Source organism: Echiichthys vipera, assembly GCF_963691815.1.
Source record: "Echiichthys vipera genome assembly, chromosome: 16".
Taxonomy (NCBI): Eukaryota; Metazoa; Chordata; class Actinopteri; order Perciformes; family Trachinidae; genus Echiichthys; species Echiichthys vipera.
Genome location: NC_139841.1, coordinates 6,223,474 through 6,236,101, shown reverse-complemented (window position 1 = coordinate 6,236,101; position 12,628 = coordinate 6,223,474). Strand labels below are relative to the sequence as shown.

Sequence of the window (12,628 nt, the reverse complement as noted above, 5' to 3'; positions counted from 1 at the left end):
ATTGGAGAAGAATGTTTCTCTAGCACTTTTTTTTTCTTCTAGCACCATTAAGGGTTTTCTATTTGGTCTAAATGTTTATGTCAAGCCTGATGCCTTCACTCATCATGACAATGTATACGGTTAATTCATTCAACAGGAGGACCGGATCGGTATCGGCCGATGCGCTCAGCCCAGGTATCGGCTTGGATCAGAAAAAAACTGGATCGGTGCATTTCTAGTTTTCACCCGCACTTGAAATGACCGTTTTACAAAAATTAAAAGCTGCACTGCTGTCATGTTTCATCGTGAAAGGAAGCCACGCTTTGGACAGTTTCTTCCTTTCCTCTCTTCCAGCAGTGTAGACGTACAAGTTCATTGTTTTGCAATGTGCTAAACATGCAGGCGTGAGCTCAGAGGCATACGATTAAACACAATTCAAGCATAGAAGATCAGTAAAATGTATGTACTGTACATGTTTGGTGTCTCTGTTACATGTGGTAACGTTTTTTCCATCCAACAATCCAAAGATAATCACTTTCTGATGATACAAACAGAAAAAGCTGGTTCCAAATATAGCGTTGATTAATGGGCCGATCAATCAACTAACTAATAGTTTTGGCACCAGGTACCACACTGACCTGCTGCTCTTACACTACATTACCATCAGAAGCAATAGAGAATATTTGAATTTAAGTGACACTTTCTTTATGTTATTTCCATATGGTTACTATTGTTGAAGGAAACCATTAGTATCTCTCTGTGTTGCAATTCTCAGGTTCAGAAAGCACTGTCTTTAACCTTTCATGCCATTAGAGATCATTGAATTGAACTGAATGTGACGGGGACAGAGAGACAGAGAGAACAATCATTAGCCGTGGAGACTCCTGACTGACCGAGAGACACAATGCACCTGCACCTGGGACACATACGCACACACACAGGGAAGACTTTCCTGACAAAGCCATGATGCTGCTCCTCTGTTTTGCTTTGTGTGTGTGTGTGTGTATGTGTATGTGTATGTGTATGTGTGTGTGTGTGTGTGTGTGTGTGTGTGTGTGTGTGTGTGTGTGTGTGTGTGTGTGTGTGTGTGTGTGTGTGTGTGTGTGTGCCTGTGCCTGTGTGTCATTTTGGTGGATAAACACTGCCATCTAAAGGCGCTCAGTGACATTACACACAGTAACAAACATGCATGTTGTTGAATGGTTTACGATTGAGCTGATATTGTGACTAACAAAGACACAGAAGCTACAACTGACCACGTTTGGTTTGAGAAATATTCATTATTTGGTTCAATAACAATTTGGATATTGTGAAAAATGTCTCTTGAGATCTCCTTAGTGCACTGGGGAGCCAATAGGAAGATGCATGGACACACACACACACACACACACACACACACTGTGAACACACACACATACACAGACACTGCAAACACACACATGCACACAGACACTGCAAACACACACATGCACACGCACACACACACACACACACTTCTATAGCTCCTGGGCAGTATGTCTAAAGGTCATCGTCCTGCAGGGCCCTTGTGGCAAACACCACTGGTGTCCAACGGACAGTCACACACACTCAGATCCCAGTGAGTCACACACTCTCACAGACACACACACACACACACAGAGTATGGGGGCATCAGATGCATAAACACTGAAGACAAATAAGAGGAAAATTCTTTCTACGAAACACTGATGTGGGACAGAACGAAGTAATGCAAAATAAGGAGACAATCAATACTTTTGAATTTAATGCAAAAAAAGAAAAATCCAAGCTTTGATGACTATGATCGCACTGTAGTATGGCCTTGAAATCACGTCATTTTTTACTTCAAACAATCTTAAAGCTGTTAGGTGTGTTTTTATGTCCTGTTGTTCCTGCAGTGTCTGAGTTTGTGGGACTTTAAAGCTCAGGTCGGGTAAGGCTGTGAACGGTGTTATAAAAGGGGAATTTAGGTTGTAGTCTGCCACTTCTTTATGCCCCATCCGTAAAAAGACAGGTTAAGACAATTCCAAGCAAGACCTAAAATAAAAATCTCAACAATGAAGTTTGAGCAGTGGTTCCAAACTGTTGTATCCATCTACAGAAAACTGGTTCAGACAATGGTGGCACTTTGAAGCTCAGTGGGTCACTCATTGCTTCAGGGAGCATCATGTTGTTTTGTCACGGTGATGATGATTACTGAGCCTTTTTTTTAAATTTTAAATATATATCTGTGAGCCGTTAAAGAACCAATGGGCTTGGGGTTGAGAGCCACAGATAGGGCAGAGAAGTTAGTATTGAGAGATGCATTCACGCGTCCTTTATCCTTAAATGAAAAAAGCCTTAGTAGAAAAATAAGACCAAAGGGCCCACACCAAGGACTACAGGTAGACCCGGGAGCAGCAGCCAAAGTAAAACTAATAAAAAACATAAGAGATAGTATGTTTATCTACACTTCTGCTACATTTATTTTAAGCCCCACTCCAGGTTTAAAGCATGTAAAAACTATTCTGCAATGATTAATATTTTGTTTAACATGGTTTTCTAACATAGAAATGAAATTAAGTCAGAAGAAGCTGGAAGCAAATCTACTCATTCTCCCTCATTGAGATTTTCTGCAACTGGCCTCGCTCCACCGAACTGCTGCATGCACTCTTACTGCTCTTGCTCACATTAGCTTGTACCCGAGGTCGACAAACAGGCCTTAGGTGAAAGAGAACCGCAAAATACAGCAATCGAGGTGACTGATGGGTGTTTAAGTCCTCTTGAGGCAGGAGGTGGCGTGGCAGTGGAGCCACTTCGGGGACTAGGGGTATGGCAGGTGCGACTCACAGAGCCCAGCAGATGGATGGACGACATGGCGCCCGAGCTGCCTGCCCATGGAGCTAACGTTAACAATCTGGACCACAGTAAGTTGTAGTTTGGGCCTCCTGAACCCGGCGACAGTCAGACCCAGATGAAAAATGTGTTGAGCACTAAAATGTGGTATCAGAATGGTAAGTGTAGTTAGCGTCATATATTAGTTTCTGTTTGTTAGCTTGTTAGCTTGAAACTGTCTGACAGCTATGATGACGGTGTGTTTTCTCTCTGTACTGGGTTCAGGTTCCTCTCTTGGTGTTGTGTCAAAGTTTGTCCAACAGTTATTCACATATCAGACAGTGATTGGTTCATGGATTAGTGATGTTCCAACTAAAGCTTGCCTCAATATGTTTGAATCTCAAGTTGCAGAGAAGTGCACAAACACCTCCTCCTTACGCAGAGGAATGTGAAAACTCCTCTATAGTGCTCAGATACAAGTGCCTATAGTCAGTGTCAGACATTTTAGAGGACAGAAACAGAAGGAAAACACTTTTTTGAGTGAGGGGGGGGGATTTTACAGTATTTTCCTTGTTGTCCTGTTCTTTCTTTGCAGTCATATGTCTTCACGGAAAGCAAATAAAGCTGCATTCTGTGTGTGAAAGATGTCTTACAAGTTTGTTCTGTCTACTGCCCGTCTAAGTTTTCCATCTATCGGATGACTTTTCCTGAAAGTGAAACCAACCTAAGCTGTAGCTTTCAAACAGGGCTGTAACTCATGACTTCAGTTACTGATTAATGTGTCAGTTAAAGTGAAAAAAAAAAATCACAACCCTTGGGACACTTTCAGCGATGCAACCTGTTGTCCAAGCAACAGTCCAAAACACAAGGATATTCAGTATACAATAATTTTACACAGACACAACAGAAAATTGGAAAATCCTCATGTGAAACCAGAAAATGGTTGACATATATGTTGATTCAATTGTGACAAATTATTTTTTTTTCTGTTGATCTACTAAATACTTCCGCAAACACACTCAAAGATCAGCAGTTTTCATCAGCAATGCTACCAGAGGACAAACTCAAAGTCTCACACACGCGCACGCGCACACGCACACGCACGCACACACACACACACACACACACACACACACACACACACACACACACACACACACACACACACACACACACACGAACACACACACGAACACACACACACACACACACACACACACGTGAACAACAACAACCATCAGCTGTAAACACACACAAAGGCTCGCAGCTGGCTGGGTGTAATGTTTGGGTTGATAGTCTGACATTTCACAGCCATTATATGTCATTACATGCGGTGGGGGAGTGCACACTCTCACACACACCGAGGATATAGTGGGCGCTTTTGACCCATAATTTGAGTTGATATGAGGGAGAAATGACACGGAGGTGGGAGGCAGTAAAGATGTATTTCTGATAGAACAGGGAGAAAAGATTGCAGCCGTTGTGTGTTGGCCTTTTCAGAAAGCAGCTGTGATTATTAGCAGTTATGGCAGGAAAAACCCAGGAGACACCTACAATAAAACCAACACAGAGGGGGGAAAAGAAACAACACAAAGGTTATCTGGTGGAGGGGAAGAGAAGAAAAACGGAGACAGTCGAGGAGATGGAATGCTGAGCTAAATGGATTCAGAGTCAAACTATAAAAGTCAAACTGTACCAGCAGCTCAACTAAACGCTGCACAGACACTAAATAATTCAGAGCGTTTGTTTTCTGTGCTGGGAGGCCCAGGTGGGCGGGGTTAACTCCGTCAGGGCAGATCAGATCATCGGAGTCTGACAAGTGAACCTCTCTGATCCTCTGAGGGGTCAGCACGGACGAGCTGCTCCCCAGAACAAAAAGGTTTGATTTGTTAGAACCGTGGCTGCATGAATTCAACATGGCTGGCTGTCACGACGATGGGAAATCTGCCAACTTGGAATTGTTTGGCTGCTTTCGAATGCAGTGCACTTTATGGATGAAATATGATGCAAATGGTATGAATACATTAGACCTTACTCATACATTAAACTGAGAATAGACCAAATCTATCAGGTGATATTCAACATTAAAAGGACCAGTGTACAGGATGGGATCTATTGGCAGAAATGAAATATAGAATATTAATAATTCACCCTTGGTAACTGGTCCGGTGGCAACTGTTGCTAGGCCTGGCAAAGCAATGCCGTTTTCAAAAATAACAGAAGCCACTTTCCCATATGCACTGCAAACCGGAAATGATATAGACAGTAACCTGCAGGGCTGTATGTGTGAACACCAACGCCCCAATCAGTTGGTCCGGACCTCAAACCGTAGTTTACCCTTCCAGCTCCCTAGGACAAAGACGGGGGTATCTTAGAGGGGACTTGAATAATTGAATACAGCCTCTTATTCTCTGGTGGATCCACAGAGTTGAATGGTATGACGTTTATTTATTATCCGACGCTGAAGAAGAAAGGTGATTTACACAAAGACGGACAGAGTGTATCATGTGGAACCCCCATGCTTCCTCACAAAGCCTTTCATGTTTTTAGGTTACCTGAAGGCCTCTGTAGTTTCTACTACACACAGGGGTGAAGGAAGGTGTATGTAGTTGGTTGCAATCTGGGCTAGCACAAAATTCCACAGCTGCTCATTCTAGTATATCTGTGGGCCCTCCTCTCATGACGTAATGCTGCAATTGTTTCAATATTCAAACCATTATTCTACATTGTCTTGAAAAAAAAAAGAAAAACCCAATGCAGAGCTCACAGTTTAACTTGTTGCACTGCAGTCAGAATGTGAAATGGAAAGTTCACATAGACTAAAACGGGTAGCCGAAATCAACCCATCTGATTGGTCCATATGATACAACAAGCACTAACAATGGCTTTGACATCAACAACTATCACTCCCCATCTGAGAAGAAGAAAAAAGTTAGTGTTATTGTGTGACTTTGGTGAATGCTAGCTGTTAGTGTAGGTTAGTCTGTTCTGAAGTGAGCTGAAACCATTCTGAAGTGAGCTAAATCTTTTCTAAAGTGAGCTACATATATTCTGAAGTGGGCTGAATCCATTCTGCAACAGTGACTCATGTCTTTACATTTGAGTGGATTTCTCTTTCAAACCATTAAAGCTGCTCTCCTCAAGAACAACACCTCACTTCTTTATTTTTTTATACCATTCTGACATTTGAGATAGTTCATCCTTCCCTGGGAGACACCAGTGGTGCCTCTCTCTCTCCTACAGTGGCTGTAGTGTTGACCTTTGGTTCTTCTACAGCAGAGTTTTAATTGGCCTGTGACTTTCGCTAGCGAACTGACCAAGCTGACCAGTCACTGTGTGTGTGTGTGTGTGTGTGTGTGTGTGTGTGTGTGTGTGTGTGTGTGTGTGTGTGTGTGTGTGTGTGTGTGTGTGTGTGTGTGTCTGTGTCCGTGCGTGCGTGTTTGTGTGTGTGTGTGTGCGTGTGTCTGTGTCTGTTTGTGTGCGTGCGTGCGTGCGTGCATGCATGCATGCATGCATGTGCTTGTGTGCGTGTTTGTGTGTGCGTGTGTGTGTGCGTATGTCTGCTTGTGTGTGTGTGTGTGTGTGTGTGTGTGTGTGTATGTGTGTGTGTGCGTGCTTGTCTGTGTGTGTGTGTGTGTGTGTGTGTGTGTGTTTGTGCGTTTGTGTGTGCATGTTTTTTAATAATATTTGGTTTGGTTTGTTTTCTCCAAGTTGGATTTCTCATGAAAACGTACCAAGACAGGCTTTAACACAGCTAAAAAGTTATGGCTCAAAAAAAGAAAATTGTTTATTTGCAAACAACTACATTTTGCATTATTTGATAGGCTAGTTGTTGTCAGAGCAGACTAACCCCACATCGCTGATCAGGCCTGTAGTTAGGTTTGTTTGATCTAGACCAACTTTGAATTCACCCCACAAACAAACCACAACAGACACAGACTGGAACCAGACAAAGACCCACCTTTCAGGCGGTCAGTCCACACCAAAATTAAACTGACAGCTATCACACCAGACCAAACACACTTTATACAAACTGAACTAAACATATAGGTGTGAAAGCACAAGTTAGGTGTGCTAATGCTCTAAACTAACATGGTGAACATGGTAAACATAACCAGCTAACCATCAGCATCAACATTATCACTGTGCAGCATGTCAGTGGGCTGATATTAGTGTTTAGCTGTAGCTGAATCTAAGAAAAGACTTATGGAGCCAGTAGCATGGCTGTAGACCAGGGGTTGGCAACCTTTTTCATATGGAGAGCCTTTTATACACTTCCTGGTTAATCAGAGTGCCATATCAACATTAACCTGCCATCATCTACAGGCCCCTTGGTGTTAATATTTTCCCCCCACCTGCGCCACATTCTATACAGAAGGTAAAGAGTACTAGCCACTCAGAGGCAGAGCAGGGCCAGTCTTGCTGGAATGCGCATGGGGAAAAGTCAAACTAACATAAATAACAGGCCATGGACCTGCCAATGATTGTGAAAGAGGTCATTTGTCATGCGGATGAGAGGGTAACATTTTCCGAAGGCTTGTAGCCAGTGTGCCATTGGTTAAGCTACAACTTTTGCTAATGGAAAACCAAAACAGAGCAAGTGGAGTCAAGTAGAGTCATGCTGTACCATGCAGTGGAAAAGCAGCAAGTCTTGTTTAGTCTATAAAACATCATAAAATGGTACAAAACGTCTGTCACACTTTAGTGCAGCCAAGATGACATCTTCCAGATGTTTGTTTTGTCCAAAGAAACTCAATCAACAATCATAAAAATCGCACACAAGCATCAAATCCTTGTTTTTGAGAAGCTGGAAGGAGAGAATGTTGGTGTATTTGCTTGGTGAATGACAACAATTAATTTTCTGTTGACCCACAGCTCAACTAATCCACCAGCACTAGTGCACATGGCTGAAAGCTGAAATCATTTACCAAACAAGGCCTCCACCCTGCCGTGGTGTGACTGTTGGTAATTTGTCTGTACCTTGTCGGCGTTGTCTGCAGCCAGCAGGTTGGTGGCGAGCGTCTGCAGTTTGTGCTGGGCCATGTTCTTCAGTGCTGCCAGGCTGCGGCGAGTCATCGCCTGCTTCAGGTTCACAGCTGAGTGGCTCAGAGCGTCCACAGTGGCTGGAGCCAGCTCATCACAGGCGTTCAGGATCTCTACTGCCGTTATGCCCATCACACAACGGTCCAAGGCTCCTGAAAACACAAACGAGTAAAGAAGCATGTCTCAAATCCTTGATGCAGGCAAACTTGGGGCCAATCATTTTCTGAATAGTGTCAGATCCCAACAGGAATCATTTAAGGATCCCCTTACTATAGAACAGCTCTTTACCTTCTCTTTTAAGTAAACAAACTAAACAGCCGTATGTTATTTATCTTATTTACATGACAGCATGTTTATTCTGTCTCCACATGTTTGCCTGTTTATAATTCTCAGAAAACTCCGACAGCGTTGGAGATTCACTTGTTCAAAGATCGTTTGTTAAATTGTTTTGGGAAGAAGCTCCACTCCTAATGGGGGGGGGGGGGGACGAAACTGAAACTTATCACAGATCCTTTATTATTTACTTTGAGCAGTTGATTCACTCCTACAGAAAAAACAACTAAAACAGAATTTAAACAAACTGAAACTGATTAATTTGGGGATTGACCTTTCAATACGAACCTAACCATTCAATTGTCTGATTAAACACCGACTGGCACGCTAAAAAAAAAGAATATTCAGGCAATCCGCTACAGTGCGTTGGAAACACATGAAAACCATGATTCCTTTCTTTTTATGTCATTGCCCCCTGCTGTCCATACACTTTGGTGTCCTTTTGGTTTAAGCTTGTTAGTTCTAGTAATGGGCCATTTAATGCTAGTGATATGGGATGAACTGGAACACTGACTGAGTCAGGTCTTATCATCAACATCATTGCTACAGTGGAGTCTGTTACAGCAGCAGATTAATGCCCATACTGTTAGAGTGCCATGTTTAGCTATCACACAATGTTTAATCACACGTAATTTTGGCCATGGAGTGTACCAGGGTATGCAGTTTTACTCATGCGTCTCTCTTTCTCTCTCATTCATATCACACTTGCTCTCTGTTTCTATCAAACTTTCTCTACTTGTCCTTGCACTCTCCTTCTATTTATATCATTCTTCCAATCCCTCTTTCACGCCATCTCCCACTCCATTTGTCTCGATGCTCAGTATCATCTATCGTCTCTTGAATATGATTCAGGTCACAGATAAGAGTCATCTCCATCTCTAACTTTTCTCTACCTTTACAGAAGAGAGAGAGGGAGAGAGAGAGAGAGACAGAGAGACAGAGAGAGAGAGAGAGAGAGAGAGAGAGAGAGACATCATTACTGACAGAGCTGACATCAGTATAGGCTCTGGGATTTAGTGAGAGAAGTGGTACCATTATACCTGTGTGTGTGTGTGTGTGTGTGTGTGTGTGTGTGTGTGTGTGTGTGTGTGTGTGTGTGTGTGTGTGTGTGTGTGTGTGTGTGTGTGTGTGTGTGTGTTTGTGTGTGTGTGTGTGTGTGTGACAAAGAGCCTGTGAGCCATGGCCCTATTACATGTCCAACGCCTGAGTACACACACACCTTCCTTAATTTCACACTTAGCTACCCTGCAATCTCCCAGCACTACAGCTCATTCGTTACACACACACACACACACACACATGCACGCGCACACACGCACACACGCACACATACGTGTGTTGCCATGGTAACGACGAAACGAGGATACAGGAATACGAAAAGAGAGATAAGGTCCAAAGGAATAGTTAAACAGTTTTTTCTGAGATTCAAATCAGAAAATCAATATCAATCCATATCTGTGTTTTAAGTAGAGAGCTGGAGTCAGGACATGGTTAGCCTAGCTTAGCATAAAGACTGGATGTTGGGGGAAACTTGGCTCTGCCAAAGTTGAACAATACACCGACGACATCTCTATTTCTCACTAATTAACATCATATCTTCAGTCAAAAAACAAAGTGAAAAATTGAATTTGTGTTTTTTAGAGGAAGGAACACGCCGGAAGCATTTCAACAGTTTATCTATCTGTGCGGTTGGCAGTGATAGTCTGGACATTTAGGCTAATCATAGTCACAGACTGCCTTCATCTGTCAGAGATGAAGGCAGTCTGAGGCAGTAAATGCTATCTTGGAGTTCATCGCCTATCAGTCTGACATGTTTGGCTTTTCGGCCAATGCATTTGGTCAAAACCACTCGGACTAAACCCAAAATCCACTACCTAAATCCTATCCCGGTGCTTGCAGGTTGTAAGAATGTTTTGGAGCTACTCAGTTCATTAGAAGCCCACCTTCCTACACATTCATTGTAGAAAGTTAAGAATGGCATCTGCAGCTGAAGTTTAACTTGCTAATAGTTCCGCTCCCGCATTAACCCAACTCCAAGCAAGGAGAGTTCACCGGGTTCTCACCTGTGTCCATCTGCCAGACGTAGACAGAGCCATCAGAGCATCCCACCACCAGGTAGTCATCTGCCGGACGCCACTTGATGACCTGGATAGGGAAGAGGTGTCGCGACGCCAGCATGATGCACTTCCTCTCCCTGAGGCTGAGCAAGCCAACGGAGTGGTCACTGGCTACTGAGCAGACGCAGTGCTGAACCCGAGTCTGCAGAGGAAAAAGCAGGCAACAGTGATCATCAAAGAGCTGAATCTGAGGACACGCTGGAAGGTCACGGACAGATTAGTGGAGGAGCAGATAGAATAAAATCTCTTTTGAATCTGAGGCCTTTCATATTCTTTTAGGATTAGCTGCCAAGAACTGCATGGCCCCTGTGTCTAGGATAATTCCTGACTTTGGATTTTTCTAGGATTCACTGAGTTAAGGTGAAGTAGTTGATTATTAAATCCACCAGTCGGTAATGTGAAGGCAGTGGTAGGCCTCTACTGCGAAACAACCACAGGAAATGTTAGCGATGCTAGAGATGCTAATGACTGCTTAACTCGTCCCTTGGTTACGTTCACCTTAAAAAAGATGTCATTGTTCCGCCCTAGTTGTCAGAAAGACCGATTTAAACATTGCATGTGTGAAATGGACCTTTTTCCACACCTGACTCATCATAACAAAGGAGAGCACATCTGCAGTGATTCGGATCGACTCCGAAACTTGATGAGTTTTTCCCCAACCCATGCTACACCCTTCTACTAAGTTTCATGGAAATTGGGCCAGTAGTATGTCTGTAATCCTGCTGACAAACAGACAAACAAAGCCAGCTGAAAACTTAATCTCCTTGGCAGAGATAATTAGCCAAGAAATTGGATTGAGTCTGACCTGGGTTTTCACTGAAACAAGAAATCTGTTTTTTACTGTTCTGTTTTTTTCCTTCAAGTTATAATCTGTGAAATTTTAATCAAGTTAATTGTCTTTCAAGTTCCCATCTATCAAAGAGTGAGTTTAATGGTGACTGATCATGTGACCCACTAATGAAAAACTTGTTGCCTCCTTGTGTGTGTTCCATATCTGTGTCTGTGGAGACATTCCCTCTCTAAATGACAATAAGTCGCCATGTTAGTGACGCTGCTGACAGACGTTGGTCTGCCGGTGGAGCTCATCACTTCCGGTTATGCTGCGTTTAATTGTTATCAGAAATCGGGAACTTCCAACTTCTGAGTGAGGCTTGTAGTAAGGGCAGAAGTGTAATATGGGAATATAGGAATAATATGTAATATAATATGTAATATAGGAACATGTGTGTGTGTGGATTTAAGAGGGGAACATATAGGGAACGGACTAGAAGTAGTGAGGTGAATGTGTCTCAATAAAGTTTACAAAAAAAAGAGTCAACACATAGTGAATGTGACAAAATGGAGGCTCTGAAGAACAAACTCCCCTGCAGTTACATCTTACCAAAGAGGCAGCAAATTGTGACTTTAACTTCATGCCACAATTCCCTGACTGGTTGGCAGTGATGTAATAAGTTACTGAAAGGAAAAAGGAAGCTCTCACAGAGGTTTCTTCTGCAGTTCTCTTCTTGCCTCCACAGTTTTGCACAAGGGCCGTTTGTTACTCCACTAAAGGTCCAGCTACATGCTTGTTTGTTGGCTCTGAGAGACATGAACTCACTTCTGACACATCTACTCCCTGCAGTTGTTGAGTGGAGCAGCTGCTGTGCTGTGTTGGTGATAACTTCTCAGAGAAAGAGAGAAAACTTCATTTAAGGTTTCAATGACTTTCCAAAAGGTCTTAATTCCAGCATGTGTGTGATAGGTCATCGTAGTCCAGCTAAAACCAAGACGACGGCATCTGACATGTCATTTCCACGGTAACGAGACAATTCTGACCATTTGATCTTAATATCATTCAAACAACATAAAGGTTTCATTTGGCTGACTTGCGTGTGTCACTACGCATTTGACCAAAACAACAGTCGTTAAAGAAGAAATACAAGTCAAGACTAAAAAGAAAATGATGTACCAGTGAGAAGAGAAAGACAAAAAAAAAAAAACATAAAGCTCCATGTCAGAGGTCTTACACTGCAGTTTTCTGGCGGGACAATGAGCTGCGTGATCTCTCCTCCGTGGACACAGAAAATGTGCTTCATCTCTCCAGTGAAAATGTCCCAGACGATGACAGAGAAGTCCACTCCTCCGGACACCAGCGAGCGCTGGTCGTAGCGGGGGGAGATCTGGTACGGGTAGAGGACACACGTCACCTTGTTCCGGTGACCTCGTAGCGTACGGTGGGGTGGCCAGCCTGCAGGACGGATGGACATAACACTCAGAACGGACGAAGATATAAGATGCTGAGGATGGATGACTGCTGCTCACCCCACAAGAGGAGCTTTTCAGTCATGGTTCTTGCGTTTAAATGT

The 12,628-nt window shown here is 43.2% G+C and overlaps 1 protein-coding gene across 1 annotated transcript in view; it reads right to left on the bottom strand.

The window, feature by feature from the left end:
- Positions 1-12,628, bottom strand: part of wdr7 (WD repeat domain 7) — a 139,591-nt gene that overhangs the window by 102,216 nt on the left and 24,747 nt on the right. The window contains exons 13-15 of the mRNA XM_083929896.1: positions 12,290-12,510; positions 10,230-10,425; positions 7,771-7,985 (exon numbers count right to left, since the gene is read on the bottom strand). Coding sequence (XP_083786022.1) covers positions 7,771-7,985; positions 10,230-10,425; positions 12,290-12,510 — 632 coding nt within the window. The remainder of the gene's footprint in view (positions 1-7,770; positions 7,986-10,229; positions 10,426-12,289; positions 12,511-12,628) is intronic.